We start from the raw sequence: 27,772 nt of genomic DNA on the forward strand, positions 1-27,772 counted from the left end.
ATGATTTTTTTAAACTTTTTTCGACATACTATACTATGACTTCTTTTCTACTTTTTTCGACATACTATGACTTTTGAGATACTATATGACTTTTTTTACTTTTCCATATGCTACAGACACCACAGACAATTTTGCAAACACTTGCACTTTAATCAATTATTCATTCATATATTTATACTTTTAATAGCATTTAACAGCGCATTAAAACATATTTACTTCATACAGTTCAGTGCCGTTGATTCTAAAAAGCTCTATAAAGTGGTGACTGTTAGTTACAATAATATAATTCATCATACTTAATAAATATTCATACAGGCATCTCAACATTCACCCTCTGGTCCCGCCCACCATAGGTGACATAACAGTGACTCATCACCTGAGCTGCTTACAGTGAGTATGCAAACATTGCAATCAATCACCGGACATTGAGAACAAAATTCATATACATACATTTTAAATATTGCGTAGATAATCTTAATATTCTGGGATTGTAAATTATTACTACTTCTTGGGAATGTTTCCATTTGTTTTCCCAGTCTTTTTCACGATAAATAACTTTCGATTTTAACCATAAAACAGCAGATAATATATGTAATTTCTACAGTTTTTTACAAGTACACTTATGTGTTTATAATAATACATCATTTCATAATCAGATTTCTCAACTCAACTCAAAATAAGCTTTGGAAATCTTGTATTCTACATAAATAAGTCAATTAGACTTAATTATTTATTGTATGATTTTCTTACTGATGACCCACTGCATGCGTCAGAGACCTGGATCAGGTCCAGGTCTCACTATATGACCAGGATATGATGTTTATTTGTGCAAACATGAAACAGGATAATAGAAATGATATACGAGTGTGCATGTAACCCATGATTATCTGTTCTCCATGTTGATTGGTCACCCCATCAGGTTTTCTCTTGATCTTCCTGTGTGTCTAAACTGGTGGAGAGGCAGTCAGACCAGGCAAGTTTACAGTCGGAGAGTTTTGGTCCTAGGAGGTTCACACGGTGGAGGGTTTCATAAGAGCCTGATCCCCAAACAGCTGCTTGAAGTGAACCACATGCTCCTCACAGTGCTCTCCTGAAGAAGAGGGAGACAGTCAGTGGATTTCACTTAAAAAAAAAAAAAAAAAAAAAAAAAAAGATGTCAGCTACTTAAATTCTCCCGTGTGCTTTCTCTCACCAGGGTTGAAGCTGGGACTCCCTCTCAGCCGCTGGTTTCTCTGCTGGAACGACCTGAACACGGTGTAGAACAACATCTGGTCTCCGGTCTGCCGCGCTGCGTCCAAAAACTTCCTGGATGACACGTTGTCATGGCCACCTGCGCCCAATGAAACTTTAGGGTTAGTCAATCACCAAAACAGCAGAGATAGCGTGTCGGAAAAAAAAAGTCAGACGTCATAGTATAGAAGTTAGGGCTGGACGATTAACCGGAAATTTATCAACATCGAAATTCTGAAGCTGTTATCGACGTATTTATCCCACGACAATAATTTCCATAATTTTTAAACTAAAATCCGGGTGGGCCGAATTCTCTGGGTGGGCAAAGCAGAGAAAGGGGAGGTAACCTTGCTCCTTATGACCTCATAAGGAGAAGATTCCTGATTGGCCCATCTGAGCTTTCATTTTCTCAAAGGCAGAGCAGGATACCCAGGGCTCGGTTTACACCTATCACCATTTCTAGCCACTGGGGACCATAGGCAGGCTGGGGGAACGCAAATTAATGTTAAAAAACTCATAAAGTGACATTTTCATGCCATGGGACCTTTAACAGATTGTATCCTGGTGGATAAATTAAACACGGACATACCGACACTGCGGATGAATCTGAGCGCGCCCAGAACCTGCTGCTTCGACAGCAGAACCTCCACGATCTCATCGTTGGCCGTGGACAGACGCTAAAAACACAAAATAAAGTGAAAATAAAGACACTTTTAAGAACTCTGCCATCATCTAAAGCCTGTGTGTGTGTGTGTGTGTTTGATACCTTCAACATGTCCAGTGACAGCTGGTGTGCAGGAGGGTACGTACTCTCCAGAGACAGAAGCAAACACGCCTGAACAAAAAGGAAGAACTATTAAAAAGAAACGTTGAAACAGTTTACATTATCCTCATCATTGTATCTGTTAAACCATACTATAAATATATATATAGTACAGGCCAAAAGTTTGGACACACCTTCATTCAATGCGTTTTCTTTTTATTTTCATGACTATTTACATTGTATATTCTCACTGAAGGCATCAAAACTATGAATGATATGGAATTATGTACTTAACAAAAAAGTGTGAAATAACTGAAAACATGTCTTATATTTTAGATTCTTCAAAGTAGCCACCCTTTGCTTTTTTATTAATAAGGGAAATAATCCCACTAATTAACCCTGACAAAGCACACCTGTGAAGGTAAAACCATTTCAGGTGACTACCTCATGAAGCTCATTGAGAGAACACCAAGGGTTTGCAGAGTTATCAAAAAAAGCAAAGGGTGGCTACTTTGAAGAATCTAAAATATAAGACATGTTTTCAGTTATTTCACACTTTTTTGTTAAGTACATAATTCCATATGTGTTCATTCATAGTTTTGATGCCTTCAGTGAGAATCTACAATGTAAATAGTCATGAAAATAAAGAAACACATTGAATGAGAAGGTGTGTCCAAACTTTTGGCCTGTACTGTATGTATGTATGTATGTATGTATGTATATATATATATATATATATATATATATATATATATATATATATATATATATATATATATATAGGGTCACTTTGATTCCACTGCATTACAGACAGAATGTTTTCTCAGTTAGCCTTTTAGAAGGACTAGTGCAGTGCCTGTTTGGAACAGGCCGATTGCTTGTGGGTCTGAGGTGTCACATTTTAGCTGCCAAAGCTCCGCTGCTCCCTGTCTCTGTTCCAGAGGGGGAGTGGCCAGTGGCTAGAGCGGCAAAAGCCAATGTGTGCTTCTTTTACCTATATATATATTTAACAATATCTTTTGCATTTCTTATCCAAACAACGTCAAGTTTGAAATCCATCGGACTAACGGTTCTAGAGATATGCGCGCACACACACACACACACACACACACACACACACACACACACACACACACACACACACACACACACACACACACACACACACACACACACACACACACACACACACACACACACACACACACACACACACAAACAGAATTTGGGACAGATTGGAGATTTGGATGTAAATGCATTTGAATGGTTGCTGATAATGGGCAATGAGAATATTGCATCAAAGATCAGCCACCCACTCAGATCAGCTGGAGTGGAATGGAAATTTCTAAGTGACCCCAAAATTGTTTTTACCGGTAGTGTATATACATGTTTTTTTTCCCATACTTCTTTGAACTTAGTTTGAATGCACAGTCTGCTGTTTGTTTTGGGTGGGATTTATCTGTTGTACGTTTTTGTGTGCATATATATATATATATATAGTATATTTAAAACAATAAATACAATATAACATAAAAGGGGAAAAAGAATTGTCCAGTGTTTTTTTTGCATAAGTGGGAAAGGCCACAAATGGTTTCTGTTTGAACTCACCAGTGGTTTGGAGTCGCTGAGGACGTGATACTGCAGGAACTGGTGCAGCATGTAGAAGAGGTTGTGCTGCACCAACGTCTTTATCACCAACTCATACAGGTAATGCTGAAAACACACAAACGCTACAGTTAGACAACACAAGCAGGGGAAAATGTAACGTTTGTCGTGTTTTCTCATCTACATTTCATGTGATACTGTAGCAGATTGATGTAAAGAGAATGCTGCTTCATTCTTTTATAATAATTTTTTCATTATTTCCATCAAGAAGTAATACATACACCAGCATACTGTGTAATTTCATACTCCAATCAGAGTACAACTTCTACTAGTAACAGTATTCCTCTACTCCAGTGAGTGTGCCGTGAGAGATCGTCCTGTGTGCAGTGTGAAATTATCAGATTTTACTTAATTGGTCCATTGAGTTACTGCAAATAACTTGCCATTGTTGCGCATCTGTGCCTGCAATGTGAGGACTGGCAGAGAAATTAAAGTAGGTGGCAGTATAGTGCAATAATGACCTTGTTAATTTAAGACAATAGAATTACTGCCACCTGGTGTAAGCAGTAGGGCCGAGATCATCGATGTAAGCCTGCAACAGTGATGGATACATTTTTTTTAAAAGGAAAAATGCAGATTGTGATCTTATTAGGCTACAATGTGTCATTTTGTAAAATTTTTGGTTGGTGGTATTTGCCGTGGGATTTTTTTTAATGTAAAAAATGTGCCGTGGCTCAAAAAAGGTTGAAAAACACTGCTCTACTCCACATAATCTTAAACCACAGTCATGCATGCTCGTACTCATACTTTTCTCTCAGTCACCATACAAGGCTTCATATATGTCCTGCCACACCTGGTTGAATTGTTGCTTTTTCTTCAAACATTGATTTTTCTATACTTAAATAATATTTCATTTAGGGCTGGGAGATATGGAGAAAATCAGAAATGATGATATTCTTGACCAAATACCTCGATATCGATATTGCGGCGATATTCTAGGGTTGACAATTGGTGCTTCAACAAAATATCTTCACATTTAGATTTTAGAAAATAATCATCAGTAATGTGGATACAATGACTAAGTGGGGAAAGGCAAATAATAGAACAGTTACAACAGTCTGGTAAGTTCAGAAAAGTTCATCACTTCACTGTAATGCAGCCTTTAAAACCAGGAGAAGACACTTATGGTCATATTACGATATTCAAAATCTAAGACGATATCTAGTCTCATATCACGATATAGATATAATATCGATATATTTCCCAGCCCTAATTTCATTAGAATCCTGCTTTAAAATCAAAAAGAAAAGATCTTCTGTGTGAACGGAGAGGTGTCACTCTGCTCATTTTTCTTTTATTTTTATTTTTTTAAAGATTATTTTTTGTGGCTTTTACCTTCATTATGAAGTGACAGAGGATAGACTTGAAAGGGAGCGAGATGGGGGGATGACACACAGCAAAGGGCAGCAGGTCGGATTCGAACACGGCCAACATGGGGCGCACGCTCTTACTGGGCGAGCTGAAGTGAGAGAGCCTCAACTCTGCTCGGTTTTACCTGCACGGTGATCTGGAACTGGTTCAGAGAGCGGATATACTCCATCAGCACGGCGATGATGAATTTATGGGAGACGCCCTGCAACACACACACACACACACACACACACACACACACACACACACACACACACACACACACACACACACACACACACACACACACACACACACACACACACACACACACACACACACAGACATACACACACACACACAGACACACAGACACAGACACACACACAGAGACAGAGACAGAGACAGAGACACACACACACACACACACACACACACACACAGACACAGACACAGACACAGACACACACACACACACAGACACACACACACACACACACACACACACACACACACACACACACACACACACAGAGACAGAGACACAGAGACAGACAGACAGACAGACAGACACACACACACACATACAGAGACACACACAGGCACACACACATACAGAGACACACAGACACACAGACACACACACACACACACACAAACACACAGACACACAGACACACACACACACACAGTGACACACACACATACAGAGACACACACAGACACACACACATACAGAGGCACACACACACACAGACACACACACACACACACACACACACACACACACAGACACACACATACAGAGACACACAGACACACACATACACAGAGACACACACACACACACACACACACACACACACATACAGAGACACACACAGGCACACAGAGAGACACACAGATTAAATGTATATCTTTTAGGTTATCTTGTTTCTGTCCTTTATTAAATTCTCTGAAAAGCAAATTGGTTTGAACTGTCACCTGTATTTTAAAGTTCTTTCTCATCGTAATATTATTTTTAAAAGCTTGTGTTTCCTGAAAGAGGACAACAACTCTTTTTGTAAAATATCTCATTCAAGAAGTGAAATTATTTGAATCTGAATCCAACCCCTTTTAAAAACGATCCAATCAGGAGGTTCAAAAAAAGCAAAATTTTCATGCGTGGAAAGTAGGGTTGGGCATCGTTTGGATTTTAACGATTCTGATTCCAAACCAAAACTTGCGCATATTAAAATTGGGAACCGATAATCGGATTTGAAACCAAATCCTCTAAAAGATTCCAATAAAGAAACGATTCTACTAGAGATAGCCGGCTTTGCGTTGACATTAAATTGGCGGCTTACCTTGTAAACGTGCAACTGTATTTCCAAGCAGACTTTTGTAAAATAAACTTTTGTAAAATACTTCATATAAATAGATTTAACAAACAACATTTTCTTACAGTCATTTAGCCTCACAAGTGTGTGTGTGTGTGTGCGTGCGTATGTATGTGTGTGTGTGTATGTGTGTGTATATGTGTGTGTTTGCGTATGTGTGCGTATGTGTGTGTGTGTGTGCGCGTGTGAATGTGTGTGTGTGTTTGTCTGTGTGTGTGTGTGTGTGCGTATGTGTGTGTGTCTGCGTGTGTCTGCGTGTGTGTGCGTGAATGTGTGTGTATGTGTGTGTATGCGTGTGTGTGTGTGTTTGTGTGTGTGTGTGTTTGTCTGTGTGTGTGTGTGTGTATGTGTGTGTGTACGTGTGTGTGTGCGTGTATGTGTGTGTGTGCGTATGTGTTTTTCTGTGTGTCTGTGGGTGTGTGTATGTGTGCATGTCTGCGTGTGTGTGCGTGTATGTGTGTGTGCGTATGTGTGTGTGTGTGTGTATTTGTTTGTCTGTGTGTGTTTGTGTGTGTATGTGTACCCGTTTTACTTATGTGCGTATGTGTATGTGTGTGTATGTGTGCGTATGTGTGTGTGTGCGTGTGTGTGTGTGTGTGTGTGTGCGTGCATATGTGTGTGTGTGTGTGTGTGTGTGTGTGTGTGTGTGTGTGTGTCTGTGTGTGCGTGCATATGTGTGTGTGTGTGTGTGTGCGTATATGTGTGTGTGTGTTTGAATATGTACCTTCCTCTCTGTGAAGGATGACAGGACGTGCGTGTACATGTCTGATTGGTCGATGACCGCCTGCGTTCTGACTGGACGTTTGTGTGCTGCGCTGCCTCGACTCGGACCGGACTCCATCGCCTACAAACACGAAACACCGTAAATAAAACACACAAACGTCTGTGGAGACGTGGGAGGGGAACGTCGTACGGAGGTTCAGAAGCGTTTAATAAACTCACCGCGGTGTAGGTCTGCTCTGCCTCCAGGTACTCTTTATACACCTGGTTCAGCTTGTCAAACACCGTCGCCACAACAGGAAGACTTCCCTTCTCCCCGCCCTCCAGAACTGAGGGGAAACAACTGATTATTTTAGTTTAATTGCAACATACGCAGTTCAGTGTAGGAGCACCATTTTTTTTTTTTTTTTTTTTTGGTCTCTGTTATTGCTGCTTAAAACTGACTCTGGTAACTCCTCATTTGTGTCATTTGTGCAATACGTAGGCAATGGAGCTTTTTCACAGCAGACATGTTTACTTTTCATAGTAGAAAAAAAGCACAGCTGAAATTGATAACTTTAACAATGGCTCAATTCCATCAAGTGTCACAGTAAGATATTTTAGTGAGTCAGCATACACAATACCAGGACCTCTCCTAAGTGGAATGCAACCATCAGTAATGGTTTAATACCAGGGTCTCTCCTAAGTGGAATGCAGCCATCATTAATGGTTTAATACCAGGGTCTCTCCTAAGTGGAATGCAGCCATCAGTAATGGTTTAATACCAGGGCCTCTCCTAAGTGGAATGCAGCCATCAGTAATGGTTTAATACCAGGGCCTCTCCTAAGTGGAATGCAACCATAATTAATGGTTTAATACCAGGACCTCTCCTAAGTGGAATGCAGCCATCAGTAATGGTTTAATACCAGGGCCTCTCCTAAGTGGAATGCAGCCATCATTAATGGTTTAATACCAGGGTCTCTCCTAAGTGGAATGCAGCCATCAGTAATGGTTTAATACCAGGGTCTCTCCTAAGTGGAATGCAGCCATCATTAATGGTTTAATACCAGGGTCTCTCCTAAGTGGAATGCAGCCATCAGTAATGGTTTAATACCAGGGCCTCTCCTAAGTGGAATGCAGCCATCATTAATGGTTTAATACCAGGGTCTCTCCTAAGTGGAATGCAGCCATCAGTAATGGTTTAATACCAGGGTCTCTCCTAAGTGGAATGCAGCCATCAGTAATGGTTTAATACCAGGGTCTCCTAAGTGGAATGCAGCCATCATTAATGGTTTAATACCAGGGTCTCTCCTAAGTGGAATGCAGCCATCATTAATGGTTTAATACCAGGGTCTCTCCTAAGTGGAATGCAGCCATCAGTAATGGTTTAATACCAGGGCCTCTCCTAAGTGGAATGCAGCCATCATTAATGGTTTAATACCAGGACCTCTCCTAAGTGGAATGCAGCCATCAGTAATGGTTTAATACCAGGGTCTCTCCTAAGTGGAATGCAGCCATCATTAATGGTTTAATACCAGGGTCTCTCCTAAGTGGAATGCAGCCATCAGTAATGGTTTAATACCAGGGCCTCTCCTAAGTGGAATGCAGCCATCATTAATGGTTTAATACCAGGACCTCTCCTAAGTGGAATGCAGCCATCAGTAATGGTTTAATACCAGGGCCTCTCCTAAGTGGAATGCAGCCATCAGTAATGGTTTAATACCAGGACCTCTCCTAAGTGGAATGCAGCCATCATTAATGGTTTAATACCAGGGCCTCTCCTAAGTGGAATGCAGCCATCAGTAATGGTTTAATACCAGGACCTCTCCTAAGTGGAATGCAGCCATCATTAATGGTTTAATACCAGGGCCTCTCCTAAGTGGAATGCAGCCATCATTAATGGTTTTGAATACACCTGTGCTTTTCCTACTATGACATGACAACATGTCTGCCGTGAAAAAGGTCTATTGGGGTTGGGAAATATGTTAGTTGTGCAATATCTCATTGTGCAAGGGCTGTGCTCCACTTATTGGGGAGAATGCAGCCGACAGGGTCGTTCAATTAGAAACTGCCAATGAAAGCAGTAGTTAATGTGCTTACTATATACGTACCTGTCTAATGTATATGGAAGCATGTTCTGTGTTGCATGAGATTATGTGCTGAGAGATGCCTATTTTCTGTATGTTGTGTTGTCTTTGTAAAGCTGCGGAACGGACAGAGCGCAAAAGAAATCTCCCTTCAGGGACAATAAAGTATATCTTATCCTCAATTTTTCACTTTGTGTTGCTTTAAGCTGTTTTCAGATCAAATTTCAGTTATTTTTCTAACCCTGAATTCTGTAGAAACCTGAAGCAGAGTTTCTAAACATCTAGGACATACAACACATTTAAAAAAATTTGTCTTCCCCATCCCCACAATCAAATACACAATCTGACTCATCTTAACTAAATTTTGAGACAATTAACATCATATATTTTCGAATGAATGAATCTAAATAACATCATAAACATCATGACTGACATGTTCTGTGAGAAGTTTGCTAAAATGAAGACATTTTTAAAATCAGACACACAGGACAACATCTGCAGCGCCTAGAGCTGATTCGGATGTCAGCTTGTTAAATGTGAATATTGTTCTAGTTTCTTCTCTCCTCTGTGACAGTAAACTGAATATTTTTTGAGTTGTGGACAAAACGAGACATTTGAGACCAAACAACTAATCCATTAATCCAGAAAATAATCCACAGATTAAATCGACAATTTAAATAATCGTTAGTTTCAGCCCTAAAAGACAGACGGACAGACGTACTCTGTGAGCAGACAGACAGGATGACCATCTTGCAGTCTCTCCGCCGTAACAGGAAGTCCATCAGTTTGCCTTTGTCCTGCAGCAGGTTGACAGCTGGAGGCAACTTCACCTGCAAGTACCACAGGTAACCTGACACACAGAGAGAGACACATTCTAAGTTACAGGTGTTTAAAGAACAGAATAATCAAAATATCTGTAGATCTCTATAAAGTCCTATAACTCTGAACTCCAGGTAGTTTTAAAGAGTTTTTACTGCAATTATTAGTTTAAAAAACCTGACCACAAACACCAGACCAGCCCCATGTTGCTCCACACACACTGTGGACTAAATAAACACACATTCATCGTGGTGGAAAGAGGAGAAAACACATCTGTTTTTGCACACCAGCTGGAAATCTTCACATCTTTTACACTTCTGCTACTCTGCTGCTTGGTCATAAATTGGTTATTTCAAACAACAAGATACATTTGTACCACATCAAATTCTGTTCTCATTTCAACGTGATATCATGACTACGGCCACTTTCTTAAGCCAAGTGGCGTGGATTCTGTTATCTGTTCGCCCTTTCATACTACTCACTACGGCGTAAATTCACACGCAATCGCAAGGTAATGTAAGTCAATGGAGGCCAAACGGCGTTGATAAACACGCTAAAAAGCGAGTATGCGTCTTGATAACACGCCAATAATGGCATATGAATTGGCTTGTCATACATACGCCACTTAATGAGATCAGTCTGCTCATTTAACACTTTTTCACAAGTTTATTTATATGTTTATCAGTTACTTTTCGCAATCCATTAATTGGATCTACTGCACAGCACTGTAATTCAACATTCTTTGCAATATCATAGAATTCCAGATGTTATATTTTACAGCATTTAAAAGGTCCCATGGCATGAAAATTTCACTTTACAAGGTTTTATAATATGCGTTCCCCCAGAAAAAATGCCTTGGTTACCTTGTTTCAAGCCATTCTAGCATGGTAAAAAAAGCCTGCAGGAAGACTCAGCTCAATTTCTGCCAGTTCTCAATAGTATTCAACAAGCTAAGCTGCTTGACTCTGATTGGCTAACAGCTAGCCAATGGGAGCCTGGCTCTCAGCATCCTTTACCCAGTGCAACTGGGCGAGCTCATGAATAGTAATGAGCTCAGGCAGTATGATGTCAGACTGATTTTTTATTAACTTTTCGCAATCCATTAATTGGATCTACTGCACAGCACTGATCAAATAAAAAACGTCACTTTTAAAGTTGGTTCGCCTGTTAATCTCCTTATTTTCATCCAAGTAATGTAGCATTTAAAAGGCTATTGTTTTTCCGGCGCAATGCTCACTCTTCTTTTTAATGCTACATTACATCACTTCCAGCAAACTTCACGGAGAACAACGAGGGCAGAACAGCATCACTGACTAACCGAATGTTCTCTGCTCCCACTCGGCTACAAACACAGAATCCACCAACACGTTACTGTTTCCTTTACTACCGCGCCTGTTTGTAACCGGTAGGCTATCGACGTTTCAACTAGAGACGTTCCATACTCTGATACTGCCTAAAACGCTGGTATCGGTATCGGGAAGTACTGGAGTTTATGCACCGATCTGATACCATGTAATTAAGCCCTGAAGAAAATCTACATTAAAGTAGTTTATTTATGTTCTTTTTCCGTTATAACTGACTGTCAAACTGGAGAATAAAAGAAAGTTCTGGGGCATTCATTGTTTGTGTTTGTTCATGTTTCACAAAGAGTTTAACCTGAGCCAGACAGACAACAAAGATAGAAATCATATCACATCCATACAGGGATAGTAGTATACAGCTGTTATACATCATATCACATCCATACAGGGATAGTAGTATACAGCTGTTATACATCATATCACATCCATACAGGGATAGTAGTATACAGCTGTTAAAACATAATAAAATATAGGACACACTGGTATCGGATCGGTACTCGGTATCAGCCAATACGCAAGTTCAGGTATCAGAATCTGTATCGGGAAGCAAAAAATGGTATCAGGCCATCACTAGTTTTAACTGACTTTAGCGGTTTAGATAACAGACACCTGACTGTCCTGCTGTTACAGACAGATGAACTAACCACAGACAGTTGCCCCGTTCATGGGCTCACGGCGGTGCAGAATGAATACAGGGGAAACACAATGGATATTTGCCATTATTTTTGGCATTACAACAAAATAATTCTGGTCTGGTGGGGGCTCCCATTAGTGTTAATTTTGTCACCTATTTTTAATTTAGTCTTAGTCTTGTGCCAAAAAATCTTGTTAGTCAAGTTTTAGTTGACTAAAATTCTCGTCATTTTAGTCTAGTTTTAGTCAAAACATTTTAGTCTTTTTTTTTTTTAAATAAATTATTTCTGATAACCATTTCAGTCAAATAGCTATAAAAATAAATAAATTATATAAAGTTATATAAATATTGAGCCTCTTCCTTATTTCACCAGTAAACAACAAAAACAACCACTGCATGGGAAAGGGATATTTTACACTAAAATAAATGCAGCACGAAACTGGCGAGGCGTATTTCAAGTGAACGCAACATGTGTTGTTTTTCAGACAAACAGCAGCTGCAGACTGTCGTACGTCTCGTGTTGGAAATAGAGACAAACCTTTCCACCGTAGTTGTCAGCATTGTAACCGTGTTTACTCCAACTGCTAGCTAACGGTATGCTAACGTTACCTGCTGCCAAGTGTAGTGTTAACTAGCTAACGGTATGCTAACGTTACCTGCTGCCAAGTGTAGTGTTAACTAGCTAACGGTATGCTAACGTTACCTGCTGCCAAGTGTAGTGTTAACTAGCTAACGGTATGCTAAAGTTACCGGTTGCCAAGTGTAGTGTTAACTATCTAACGGTATGCTAAAGTTACCTGCTGCCAAGTGTAGTGTTAACTAGCTAACGGTATGCTAAAGTTACCTGCTGCCAAGTGTAGTGTTAACTAGCTAACGGTATGCTAACGTTACCTGCTGCCAAGTGTAGTGTTAACTAGCTAACGGTATGCTAACGTTACCTGCTGCCAAGTGTAGTGTTAACTAGCGCCCTGTGCAGCGATGTTTCGGTTGACTCTAACGTGCGTTTAGGAGCATCAGAGAGAAGCGCAGGCTAATCGGTCCGGTAGATAACGGTGGTTAGGGCACCTGTCGGTGCCGTAGCACCGGGTCTCGGTAACAACTGACTATTCTATCTCATGATGAAAAAGTAGAGACGATTGTAGACGAAAACGAAGAAAGATTTTATCTTAGTTTTTATTTTATGCAAAACATTTTAGTCTCGTCTTTTTTCGTCAACAATAATGCATGTTAATTTAGTCTTAGTCAGCGTTTTTGGACATTGGCGCAGTCTCGTCGTTGTCTCGTCTTAGTCATGGAAAAAAAAGGTCGTTGACGAACATATTTAATCTCGTCTCGTCTGACAAGATTAACACTAGCTCCCATTGTATATTTAAAAGGGAAGCACTGGTGGGGGTGGGTGTGAGTGTGTGTGCGTTTAAGCATGTTGGTGTGTGTTCTCCACACCTTCACTGGCACTGATGATGATGTCGGGTTGGAAAACACTCCAGGAGGAAGAGTCTGAAGTGTCGGTTAAAGATCAATGTGAGACAATAAATAAATACCAAAATAGGTTCAAATACATTTTCTGCCAATCAACTATTGTACTATATGTACTTGTATAAACTGTTGGGGAGTTTCCTTTACAAACTTAATTTAATTTTAATAAATTTTTTAATTTGAGAAACTAAAGCTGTCAGATACATGTAGGGGAGTAGAAGTATCTACTTGCATGAAGTAAGTTAAAGTACAAGTACCTCCTTAAGTAAATGTTCTCGTTTTAGAGCTAAAAGGATACAGAGCTGACATGGTACAGGAGGCTGAGAGGGAACGACTGCTGGACCTGCAGAGAGAAAGAAACATGAACATACATACACTGTGTGTGTGTGTGTGTGTGTGTTGTGTGTGTGTGTGTGTGTGTGTGTGTGTGTGTGTGTGTGTGTGAGTGTGTGTGTACCTGCCAGCGGTATCCTGTAGGGGTGTATGGATCGGGCAGGTAGGACAGGTTGGTGCATGTTCACGGCACTATCTGGTTCTTTCAGCTTGATGTCAAAAATCAGAGACGTCTGGAGAGACACACACACAGACACGCACACACACGCACACACACAGACAGACAGACAGACAGACAGACACACACACACACACACACACACACACACACACACACACACACACACACACACAGACAGACAGACAGACAGACAGACAGACAGACAGACACACACACACACACACACACACACACAGACAGACACACACACACAAACACAGACAGACAGACAGACAGACAGACAGACAGACAGACACACACACACACACACACACACACAGACACAGACACACACACACACAGACAGACAGACAGACAGACACACAGACAGACACACACACACACACACCAACAAACACAGACACACAGACACACACACACAAACACACACACAGACAGACAGACAGACAGACAGACAGACAGACAGACAGACAGACAGACAGACAGACAGACAGACACACACAGACACACACACACACACACACACAGACACACACACACACACACACACACACAGACAGATACATACACACACACACCCACCCACAGACAGACAGACAGACACACACCCACACACACTAATTAAACCCAGTGGTTTATTGCAGTAAAAGTGTGAATGCCAGAGTGAGCAGCAGCATGCCAGAAGCATTGACCAACATGAATATGAATGAGCAGGAGATCAGACCTGGGTGCTCTGGTGATGAACCACCACCAGGTTGTCCACGATGTTCAGAGCAAACTTCCCTGTCGTGTTCAGCTTCAACACGTGCGTCTTCTTACACGCTCCCTCCCTGAACACACAGAGAGGGACATTAGATCTCCAGTTAACACGTGGAACATCCACCCTGATCCAAGTTACATCATTACAGCCCCCCCAGTACGTGCAGATATTATTATTATTATTATTATTATTATTATTATTATTATTATTATTACGACTATACTTTCATCCTTGTTTGGTTTATGTTAAGTTCTTTTTTTTGCGTTTTATCTCTGTTTTCTATCATCGTTGTATCTGTAAAGTCACTACCGTTTTGTTTTAGCACCAATATTGAATTAAAAATAAATAAATAAATACCGTATTTTCCGGACTATAAGTCGCACTTTTTTTCCTACTTTGGCTGGTCCTGCGACTTATAGTCAGGTGCGACCTATATATCAAAATATATATAATTTAACATGTTTTTACATGAAAACATTACCGTCTACAGCCGCGAGAGGGCGCTCTAGGCTTGTGACAACTAGAACGCTGCTCGTAAAGACAACTGAGAAAGAAAAGAGATAACAAACTGCAGGTAGTAAAATATGCAGCCCCGAAAACGGTAATCGAGCAGCAGAAAGAGAGTTTGAAATGAGGGAGAAACTTATGAGGGAGACTGGAGAAAAGGTGACTCTTACTGCAATGAAGAAAACAAAGAAAGCTAATCGGCTAATTCGAGGGCTGAAAGCTAGACGGCCAGAGGTGGAGGAAGGAGTCGGGAGGGGCTCGTTCACGGTGCAGCTACGTCTCCACGCCTTTTAATACCTCCATGCTCCACGCCCTGCTAGCTAGTTGTTCTGTGTGCTATTGTGTAGTTCAATAACTGTTAATGTGTTACGTTAACATACACCTACCGTATTCAGCGTATTGTTCTGTGTGCTATTGTGTAGTTGAATAACTCTTGTACTTATAATCTAAATAAATGCGACTTATAGTCCGGTGCGACTTATATATGTTTTTTTTCTCTTCATGACGCATTTTTTGACTGATGCGACTTATACTCCGGTACATACGGTACATATATTTCTGTGTGTGTGTTTGTGTGTCTGTGTGTGTTTGTGTGTGTGTGTCTGTATGTGTCTGTCTGTGTGTGTGTGTGCGTGTGTCTGTGTACGTATGTGTCTGTGTGTGAATGTGTGTGTGTATGTCTGTGTGTGTGTGTGTGTGTGTACGTATGTATGTGTGTGTGTGTGTGTGTGTGTGTGTGTGTGTGTGTGTGTGTGTGTGTGTGTGTGTGTATGTACCTTGGTAAGTGATAGAGCACCACTTCTGCACTGGGACTGTTGGCCGTTCTTGAGTGATGCTTCAGATACATCACAAACAGCTGACCGTAACTACAGACAGAGAGAGAGCAAGAAAGAGAGGGGGAGAGACAGAGAGAGAGAGAGAGAGAGAGAGAGACAGAGAGAGACGGAGAGAGACAGAGAGAGACGGAGAGAGAGAGAGAGAGAGAGAGAGAGAGAGAGAGAGAGAGAGAGAGAGAGAGAGAGAGAGAGAGAGAGAGAGAGAGAGAGAGAGACGGAGAGAGACAGAGAGAGAGAAACGGAGAGAGAGAGACAGAGAGACAGAGAAAGAGAGAGAGAGAGAGAGAGATGGAGAGAGAGACAGAGAGAGAGAGACAGAGAGAGAGAGAGAGAGACGGAGAGAGACAGAGAGAGAGAGAGAGAGAGAGACGGAGAGAGAGAGAGAGAGAGAGACGGAGAGAGAGAGACAGAGAGACAGAGAAAGAGAGAGAGAGCAAGAAAGAGAGGGGGAGAGAGAGAGAGACGGAGAGAGACAGAGAGAGAGAGAGACAGAGAGAGAGACAGAGAGAGAGAGAGAGAGAGAGAGAGAGAGAGACAGAGAGACACAGAAAGAGAGAGAGAGCAAGAAAGAGAGGGAGAGAGAGAGAGAGAGAGAGAGAGAGAGGGAGAGAGACGGAGAGAGAGAGAGAGACAGAGAGAGGGAGAGAGAGCAAGAAAGAGAGGGAGAGAGAGAGAGAGACAGACAGAGAGAGAGAGAGAGCAAGAAAGAGAGAGAGAGAGAGACAGAGAGAGAGAGAGAGAGCAAGAAAGAGAGGGAGAGAGAGACAGAGAGAAAGGGAGAGAGACAGAGAGAGAGAGAGCAAGAAAGAGAGGGAGAGAGAGAGAGAGAGAGATTAATAACTAGCTTTAATATTTGGAGATATTTTAATATTAAAGAAGACAATTAAAGAAAGAGAGACAACAAATGAGCAACACTGAGTACTGTGGAAGACCAGTTAAGATAATATTAAATTAATAAATAAATAAATAAAGACACAAGGCTACAGAATGAATCCTGAAATAAATAAATCAGGCAATAAATATGTAAACAAATGTAAAAATGAATAAATGTGGAATATTTAAATAAAAGTCCCGGAAATAAATAAAGTAGTTGTTACTTGAAGTTGAACTTAATAATTTTTAAAATAAAAACCTAAACCAACTCATTCATTTCTTTATTTTTATATTAATTTATATATTTATCTCTCTCCCCCTCTCTCCCACCCTCTATGTCCGTCGTGTTGATGTTTTAAACAAAGCTGCAGTTTGAATAAAAAAATAAATCTTTAAATAAAAGAAAAGAAAGTTTGAGAATTTCTGACTTACATGGTTGCCATGGCGATGTCCCTCTCCGACAGGCTGAGTTTGGCAGGTTTGGGGACGACCGGCAGCTCGATCTCAAACTTGGACATCTTGCACATGGTTCCATTCTTAAAAAACAACAAAAGGATCTTCTAAGTCAGATTATTTTAAGGTTTTGTTGGATAAATAAATGTTTTTTTTCTGTTTGACTAGAGATAGAGAAGATTATAAAAGAAAGAATGTGTGCGTACAATATCAAATCTAAACATGTACCCTCTCCTGTTGTCCTTCGGGGTCAAACTCGACCCGTTTTTCAAAGTTTCTACACAGCCCAACTGGGCGAGCTCATGAATAGTAATGAGCTCAGGCACCATGATGTCAGACTGACCAGCTTTTGTGATTGGTCTGATTTCTCTGCTTATTTCTGTTCAGTGGCTAGAGCTGACAGATGAGGCAGCACATACACATTTGGACCTAACATATTTCAAAAAAACGCAAGTAAAAACAGTTTTGTGTGGCGGGGCACCTGGGAGGGCAACACAAGGGTGAAAACATCTCAAAATAACGTAGCGTTAGATAATGCGTGTGTGCTAAACACTTATTTCCAACATGGTCCTTGGTGTTAAAACGTGCAACAGATAACGAAGACCTATTTCACGTCACACACAATAACATATAATACAGATCATCCAAGGTTTCAAAGGATTCACTAAGACCAAAAACGACCGATTAGTCGACTAATCGACTAAGAGGAGGCAGCCCTAGTGCTCACCCTGAAGGCGAAGGGCTGCAGGATGTTTCCCTGCACGGTGGTGGACAGCAGGATGACGGTGGTCTCGGGACAGTACTGGTACCAGTTCACGTTGATGCTCTGACTCTTCAGCAGCTTCAGACTGCGTTTGTCTGGAAACACCTGAGAGAAGAGACAAACCAAACACAACTCTGTAGAATTACTGTTGACCCCGTGACGCACAACACACAACCCCCCCCTCCAGAGAACCAAACCGTTGCTGTCCTCAGATCGTTAACCACCAGAAAATATTCACATTTTAAAAAGGTGCTGACACACCAAGGAGATTATCGGCCGTCTGACAGTCTGGCGAGGTCGGTGACTCGAGTCTGCTCGGTGTGTCCCGTGCCGTCGTCAGTCTGGGGGCTGTCGGCGTTCATTTTGGCCGACCTGACATGTTCAGTCGGAGGGGGGGGCAGTCGGGACTCACCAGGAAATGGGAAGCAGGATGAGGTGACTAGAATCTAGGGCTGCATGATTATGGCCAAAATGATAATCACGCATTTTAAGTATCGCTCAATCACGCAAATTTGATCTTGGGAAGCCAAAATCGTGATTGTGATTAAAATTCGATTAATTGTGCAGCCCTAGTAGCCTCGTGAGACCGTCCTGATCTGGCGAGCTCCAGTTTTCCACTCGCAGATCAGTCTGGCATCTTGAGGCAGAGAAAATTTGGAGCCGTTAGCCAAACGACCGGGCCAATCAGCGTTGGTTTTGAGGTGGGTTTAGGTGGTGATAGACAGATGGTTTATCCAATCAGCTAACCAGGATTTTCAGACGGCGGTAGCCCTAATTCTGTTAGCCGCTCGCTAATGCTTTTTTTCTCTTGGATCCTTCTTTTGGAATATGGTCCGGGAACCTGAAATGTTGCCTTTTATTCCTAAATTCTCGTTACACAAACGGCAAATCTCCTTTACCGACATGTTTGCATGCTGAGCTAACGAGCTATGCTTTGCCTGCAGCAGCAGGGGCGGGCTTGTGGTTGTATTTTTCATAAACCGTGGATCTGATTGGTTGATTTGGCCCGTCTATCACCAACATAGGTGATAGACAGATGGTTCATCCAATCAGCTAACCAGTATTTCCGCCCCTTCCCAAAAGTTCTCCAACGGAAAGTTCCCAGATGGATATGCCGAGCAAATGCGAAGCGATCCATCTGGCGGAGTCAGGTTACAGCCCTAGTAGAATCTCTCAAAATCTGATGAAGATCTGTTAAACTGAACCTTTGTCGATCTGAAATGAAGACAGATTCAGCAACAGCCTACACGGCCTATTTCGCTCTTAAAATGTTCTCAGAAACACGTTTTTTCGGTGAACTATTTTAGTCCAAGATGAGATATCGTATTCTGAACGAGCCGCCATGACAGTCTGGCTTTGAATTTCCAGAGAAAACGAACCCCATGTGACGCGTTCGTCCAATCAGCTGCCGGTTTTCATTTCTTGGGCAACAATACAGAGTAGCGCCGCCTGCTGCTATGGAGACGTATTACGTCTCTTCTCGTCTTGTTGGTGTGTTCTGAGGAACTTTTTGGACCAACAGGGTCAAAATGTAACAAATTTAAAAACGTTCTCTTTTTCGAAAAACATTTTTCAAACGTTTTTGTCGTTTTCCCCCTGATGTTTTTGTCATTTTTTTCCACGTTTGTGTCACTTTGACATTTTTTGTCACATTTTCTCTATGTTTTTGAATCTTTTTCCATGTTTTTTTTCACTTTTTACGATGTTCTTGTTGATTCTTTTTCTGCGCCTTTGACGTTTCTGTGGTGTTTTACGTGATTTTTAAGCATTTTCCTACATGTTTGTCGATTTTTTCAACGTCCTTTTATCAATTTTTGTTTTTCAAATGCTATAAAATTGAGTAAAAACAGCCAAATTCAATGAAAGTAGTGAACAGATCTTTTTTTGTGACGAGCGATGTACGGAACAATACACGTTATTATTTTTTAATTTGGTTAAAACATTTTTTGAAAATGGGTCAAATTTGAACTGAGGACAACAGGAGGGTTAAACACACTAATTAATAAAAGTTACCTGGTAGAACTCTATTCCCTGGTCTGTGATGAAGACAATCTCATTCCAGTTGGTCCAACAGAAACCCAAAACAATCGCGTTCTTCGTCTGCGGGACAAAACACACAAAATACCGTTAATTTACAGAATAAAAAAAGCCTTTCGAGTGGCATCACAGAGCTCAACTTTACTCATATTCTTAATCAGTTGTCACTCTTAAACTTCTACATTTCTCCTCACATCTCAATCAATTTATGTAGAAATTAGAATCAAGAGGAAAAAGGGTGGAAATACTTTTTCAAAATAAAGAGACAAAAGACACTGAAGCATACCTTGCATTCCTGGGTGAACTCTATGTGTGGATAGTCGGGTATGAAGTTGATGAAGTCCTGCAGAGAACATAAAATCAATAGTTCAGGTCAGAGTTTTTCTCCGGACAACAGCACAAGATTAAAGCTGCACAATTAACCACACACACTGTATGTCTTAGCTTTATAACGCATAACAGTAAAGCCCAGTTCAGACCAAATGTTGCGGCTGTAAGCAGTCCAACAAAGTGCTGCCTAGGGCTGTAGCGATACACTAATCTCACGATACGATACACAGCTCACGATACGATATATATCACGATATTCAGCCAACGATACGATTCGATACACTTACATCATTTTCTGAAAGATTTAAAGGGGACCGAGTGATTTTGGTGACATCTTGTGAGTGTTCCATTTACTTGGATTTAATTAATTGAACTGAAAACATCAATTACACAATATATGTCTCTGACTGGACAGAGAGTCTACAGCAGGGATCATCAACTACATTTTTTTCAGAATTTTTCTAAGCACTCTGGCAGCCAGACTTTCAAATAAAATAAAATAAAATGAATTTATACCTAATACGCCTATTCTTTTTCACTTTGTTACTGAATTAATGCTATTTTTTTTTTTTTTTTTACATGTATTAGTGTGGGCAAACTCCTAAAAAACATGGAAACTCCCTAATGATAACTGGCTCTTTAACTAGAAAAAGATCTCAGACTAGGGCTGGGCGATATGGACCGAAAATCATATCCCGATATATCTTAGCTGAATATCGATATACGATATATATCCCGATATTTTTTCCGCAAAGTGAGAGCAAATGTTCTGTCAAAGTCAAAGCCAAATATGACAGGTCACATGTAGTTTCATAGAAACTGGCTATTTCAGTGAACAGTTGCAAAATCAAATGAATAAATAATAAAAAGGTTTCTTCACCTGGTTCAATGCTCAAATGTTCAAATAACAATAAAATGTAAACATAAATTCTGATTAACCCTTGTGTTGTCTTCCCGTCAACCTTTTCGACGCCTTTTTTTTCAGTTTGTTTTAGTTTTTTTCCAACGTTTTAAATTGTTAAATTTTTCTTCTACACATTTTCAGCGCTTATTTCTACATCCCATATTTTCTTATATAGGGCTGGGCGATATAGAGAAAACCAGATATCACGATATTCTTGACCAAATACCTCAATATCGATATTGCGGCGATATATTCTAGAGTTGACAGTTGGTGCTCTCGCAAAATATCTTCACACTTAGATTTTAGATAAATAATCATTAATAATAGAACAGCTAGAACAGTCTGGTAAGTTCAGAAAAGTACATCACTTCACTGTAATGCAGCCTTTAAAACCAGGAAAAGACACTTATGTCATATCACGATATTACGATATCCAAAATCTAAGACGATATCTAGTCTCATATCACGATATCGATATTAATATCGATATATCGCCCAGCCCTATCTCAGACTACGAGGCAGTTCACTGAGGAGTGATGGTTAAAGTCTGTGATTATGGAAACATTATTGTAGTATCCAGCATCCTGATTGGTGGAAAATGCTTGCAGAAACAAATGGCTGTTGTCAGGTAAACATGTCACTGTCAAAGACGCTGAAGCAAAAAGTTGAAGTGGAAAAGCCAAAAGCCCAGCTTTAATGATGAATGGACTGATAAGCAGGCTATGCACTCGTCATGTAGGCCTATGCCTCATTTGCAATGAAACGATGTTGTTGCAAAATAATACAACCATCATCATCATCACTGAACATAACGATCGCGTCATTCACGTGCATATTAAGTAGCTCCAGATTGTCCGATCTAGCGGAGAGTTTGGTTTGTTCAGCCAGCAGTGAGGTTTACAAGAATTTGTCAAAATGTCCAGATTCCCGGCAACCTAAGATAAACAGTTAGACTACAAACTGACAGCTTTTGTTTTAGCTTGTTTGTAAAAATTCGCTATTTGCAGAGTAGAGCTGTGTTTGCGTAAAACAGCGCGGTGGACTGAGCAGATTGAAATATCGCTTTCTACATGTTGATGCCGGTCTACACAGGTGAGTGCATTGATAAGTATTGACTTTCTACTCACGAAGGTTTAACTGGAGCCTATTTACAGAAAAAAACACGAAGGACCGCGAGGGACTAACCGCTGAGAGACGCATAAACACACTGTGCCGCGCTCAAGATTGTATTGCAATGATTTATTCCTCCATTCGTAAAATACAACTAGCACTGCAGTTCCCAAATGTACAGTTACCTTGTGAGTCAAACGGCCTAGGGCGTAATCTACTTTAGACGTCACCACTTGTTCTAAGTTTATTTATATGAAGAGATTTTCGTTACTTTTATTTTGTTATTTTTAATGTGGGATTTGTTACCAAAGAAATGGGAGCGCTGAGAGTTGAGCTCGGAGGGGAACAAAATTAATTGGGAGACAGTTTTGGGACAACATTTCCTACTGTTCCAAGAACCCAAATCACCAGCAGATCCACTTCAACATATGTCCTAGGACATACTGGACTCCTCAGAAGAGATACGTCTCTAAAGTCAGTCCTTCTCCCTATTGCACGTTCTGTCAACCTGAACAAACTGGACCTTTCCTACACGAGGTCTGGGAGTGTGAACAGGTGCATGAGTTCTGGGATAAAACACAAGTGTGTTTGTCTGTTTGGTAAGTTTAAATTGGAAAAATAATAAAAAATGTATCTTAAAGGTCCAATATGTAATATTTGTACTGTAATAAATCCAAAAATGACACCAATGCCTCATCAGATATTAAGGAAACATGTTAAACTGAAATACTATCTTTTCTGACAACAATGCTAATTTCAGTATTTTTTCTTTTTGAACTTTACATTCCGTGACGTGATTTATGTTTATGTTTTGATCTGTGTGTTGTTATCAACGGCCCAGTTTGACAGCCAGGCCGGGTTGCCAGATATACCTGTAAAAACGTAAACCCAGCGCGCTACAGCTGTAACGGTAGTACAGCCATGAAAGCAGCAAACAAACAAACAGGATCAACGGAGATAGATTCTACATGACATAAAAAAAAGAAAACATCATGTTTCTAACAGTTGCGTGACCAGAGACGTAACAACCCCCTGGTAAATATTGGAGATGTATTTGAAAGATTGAGACAGCTTAGAGCCCACAAGGACGCAGAGTTGGCTTATTTTCTCCTGAACCGGTAAGCATTAGCTTCAGGCTAATTTATCACAGCTACTAGGGATGGGCATTATTTGTCATTTCAACATTTGTGTACTCACATTGAATTATATAGCTAGAGTACCCGAGTAAAGTGATCCCGACTGGTCCTGGCTAACGCCGCCATGCTAACCCTGCTAACTGTTAACGTTACCGGGCAGCCCATGGCTGTTTACAGCGTGTAGCCTCTTCAGCGGTCGACAACGATGAGTTATTTTAAGCCACGAGAGGGGGGCTGTAAATCGGAAAGAGAGGACTATGAGTTTGCAGTGTGTTTAGCGATTGTTGCCGTAATTCTAAGCCAATGAAGTGTGTTCCGTCGGCAAGGTAGTGGTATTTTTAGCGTTTCGTATTGTAATTCTAAGCCGAGGAAGTGTGCCTGACTGGCGTGTGGAGAGGACGGTGAGGTTGTTGTGTTTTTAGCGGTTCATACTGTAATTTTAAGACGAAAAAGTGTGTCTGTCAGTTGGTTACAGAGCTCCACGTGAGCACGGGCTTTTATGACTGTCAATATAGCCAGCATCTACTGTTAGCTACTCGGCTGTGCTGTGGAGTAATGTCTGGCTATGTGAGACTAGCATCTAACGTTAGCTACTCCGCTGTGCTGTGGAGTAACGTCTGGCTATGTGAGACTAGCATCTAACGTTAGCTACTCCGCTGTGCTGTGGAGTAACGTCTGGCTATGTGAGACTAGCATCTAACGTTAGCTACTCTGCTGTGCTGTGGAGTAACGTCTGGCTATGTGAGACTAGCATGTAACGTTAGCTACTCTGCTGTGCTGTGGAGTAACGTCTGGCTATGTGAGAAAAGCGTCTAGCTACATTGTTGTGAATGCTGCGGTCTAAGCCTGGCAACCTCCGTGAACTTCGAGTCTGGGCAGGAGGGGGCGGGGGAGACGACTCTCCAGTATTTTGAATTGGTAGTGCAGTAACTATTTTAACCGCTAGCTGCCAGTATTACACACAATATTACATATTGCACCTTTAAATATTTTTTTAATTATTATTATTATTATTATTATTATTTAAGATAAAATACAATTTCAGTGTCACTTTTGATAAAAGGGCACATCTGTTTTTTATAAAAAGAAAGGAATATGTTTCAGTCATTTGTCTGCAGCTCTTTCTGTTATAAACAATCCTGAGAAAATCGTATTGTGAACGTAAAATCATATCAAACCATGAGTTGAGTGTATTGTTACATCGCTACTGACCAGACAGTGTCAGTGTCTAGTTCTCACCACAGATTTCGAAGTCCTCTGAACCGCCAAGATCTTATTTCCGATGGAGAACTTGATACACTTCACTTCTCCTTTATCGTCCATTCTGAGAAGGAAAACGAGCACACACACACACACACACACACACACACACACACACACACACACACACACACACACACACACACACACACACACACACACACACACACACACACACAATATACGGGATTATTGTTTTCACATTTAACACCTCGGATGCAGATTCAAAATTGCCAATAATAAAAAGGTCAACAACATCACTAATTCCCTACAGAGTAGAACTGGGCAATCTATCGATATATCGTGATATGAGACTAGATATTGTCTTAGATTTTGGATATCGTAATATGGCTTAAGTGTTGTCTTTTCCTGGTTTTAAAGGCTGCATTACAGTAGTGATGTACTTTTCTGAACTTACCAGACTGTTATAGCTGTTCTATTATTTGCCTTACCCACTTAGTCATTATATCCACATTACTGATGATTAGTTATCAAAATCTCATTGTGTAAATATTTTGTGAAAGCACCAATTGTCAACACTACAATATCGTTGCGGTATCAATATGGAGGTATTTGATCAAAAACATCTTGGTATTTGATTTCCTCCATATCGCCCAGACCTACTACACAGGCTGATGTACCTGAAGGAAACACTGCTCTTGTCGTCCGGACCTTTGACCACCACCCCCGTGGCTCCACCTGAACGCACGGCAAACACCTGCAGCCAGAAAAAAAACAAAAAAAATCAGAAAACCACATCAGCATCGACAGAATAAAAAAGGGAAAAAGTTATCTTTATCGTTTCTATTCTTCTCCGGGCTCGGGTTGCAGGGGCAGCAGCTCCAGCAAGGGGGACCCCAAACTTCCCTTTCCCGAGCAGATGCAAAATCTCTTATTTGATATATCTTCGCTTGAACCGGAAGTCGTTCTGTCCCTCCTTCTGTCCCTCCTTCTGTCCCTCCTTCTGTCCCTCCTTCTGTCCCTCCTTCAGCCCTTTCCTTCTTAAATAGGGGGTCAGGAGAGTCTTCTTTGATCTCTTGGCTACCTCATTTCGTCCTCTCTTTTCGATACTGCCTAAAACGCTGGTATCGGTATCAGGAAGTACTGGAGTTTATGCACCGATCTGATACCACGTAATAAAGCCCTAAAGAAAATCTACGTTAAAGTAGTTTATTTATGTTATTTTTCCGTTATAACTGACTGTCAAACTGGAGAATAAAAGAAAGTTCTGGGGCGTTTATTGTTTGTGTGTGTTCATGTTTCACAAAGATTTTAACCTGAGCCAGACCGACAACAAAGATTACCTTTTTTTCCAACTTCAGATTTTCCCCAATTTCAAATGATGTCCCGATAAGGACAATTTTGTCAACATCTGTTTTATCTAAAAAGATAAATTTCGCTGTTTGGTCATCTCACTTAAATTGTATTGCTGCAAAATGTGATTGTCAAGCAGACAGACTGACCAACACATATGTCATAAAAGATCGATACTTGGCATCTGTGTATCGATACCGTATTGCCACGAAAAATATCGCGATACTATGCTGTATCGATTTTTTCCCCCACCCCTAAAGGGAAGCAAAAACCACCAACCATGACAATAATAAAAGGTCTAAGAGCATATTACACAACATAACTACATAACAATACAAAAAGCAATAACAATTACACAGTCTACAAGTACTCCATTACGAGTAAAAGTGTATTAAAAATGTTACTTAGGAAAAGTATCATCAGCAAAATGTACTTCGTAGTAAATTAATGGATTATCAAAAAAATGTGACACACACAAACACACACACACACACACACACACACACACACACACAGACATAGACAGACAGACACACAAGCAAAATTTACTTAGTAAATTAATGGATTATCAAAGAATGTGTGACAGACACACAGAAACACACACACACATACACACACAGAGACAGACACACACACACACACACACACACACACAGAGACACAAACACAAAGAGACACACACAGACACACACACACACACACACACACACACACACACACACACACACACACACACACACAAACATAGAGACACACACACATACTGTACTTAGTAGTAAGTAACAGAAGTAAAAGTACTCATTAGGCAGAATGACTCCTTTCAAAGTAACATAAGAAATATTATATTATTCCATAATATAATATTCGTTCGTCCACGTGGAGCAAGTTTTAGATACTTTCTTACTTAATGAGTAGTTCTTTCAGTTTAGCTACAGTTAGCCACATCGATGCTAACTAGCTTAGCTCACCTGTTTGTTAGCCTCGTCGAAGAAGACGTTGTTGACGCTGGAGGCATGTTCAAACTGCACCGGGTTCTCACACAGCTCCAGGTAATGTTCCTCGCTCATCCTCACACTGTCACTGTCACTGTTACTATTTAATATTAGTATATGGGATTTATTCTCAGTCCAGAGTCCTGACAGACTCCGCAGCAGCAGAGCGGGGACAGTTCACTTCTCAGCCGGCTATTACACTTCCTGTTTCCGGTTTGGGTCTTCAGAGTAAGAGCGAAGTAGCTACACAGTAGACTCCGCTCCAGCTATCTAGGTAGGTCTTGGGACATGAATGCATGTATTGAAAATCAAAAAAAGTGACAAAACAGAAACGTTAAAAAATATACAATTAATAAACCTTGAAAAAGGTGAGAAAAACTTCCCAAAATAAGCAACAAAAACTTCAAAAACAAACCTCCAGAAAGGCGAGAAAAACGTAAAAGAAATTGTCAGATTTTTTTTCAAACAGGCGAATAATTACGGAAAAAGTGCTAAAAACATTGAAAGCGTCCAAAAAACA

At 40.6% G+C, this 27,772-nt stretch overlaps 1 protein-coding gene across 1 annotated transcript; it reads right to left on the reverse strand.

Moving 5' to 3' along the window:
- Positions 1-147: 147 nt before the first annotated feature.
- rmc1 (regulator of MON1-CCZ1) lies at positions 148-27,500 on the reverse strand. The gene is made up of 21 exons (XM_028569007.1): positions 27,229-27,500; positions 25,588-25,664; positions 24,926-25,010; positions 20,493-20,549; positions 20,183-20,269; positions 18,134-18,274; positions 17,386-17,489; positions 16,021-16,110; positions 14,702-14,807; positions 13,921-14,029; positions 13,762-13,806; positions 13,431-13,484; positions 9,895-10,023; positions 7,330-7,436; positions 7,112-7,231; positions 5,154-5,231; positions 3,602-3,706; positions 1,997-2,065; positions 1,820-1,907; positions 1,193-1,330; positions 148-1,090 (listed from the first exon to the last, which is right to left on the reverse strand). Exons 1-21 carry the CDS (start codon positions 27,325-27,327, stop codon positions 1,011-1,013), a joined length of 1,968 nt encoding a protein of 655 aa, XP_028424808.1. The 5' UTR covers positions 27,328-27,500; the 3' UTR covers positions 148-1,010.
- Positions 27,501-27,772: the final 272 nt, after the last annotated feature.

This window comes from Perca flavescens, chromosome 22 (genome assembly GCF_004354835.1).
Source record: "Perca flavescens isolate YP-PL-M2 chromosome 22, PFLA_1.0, whole genome shotgun sequence".
In the NCBI taxonomy this organism is placed as follows: Eukaryota; Metazoa; Chordata; class Actinopteri; order Perciformes; family Percidae; genus Perca; species Perca flavescens.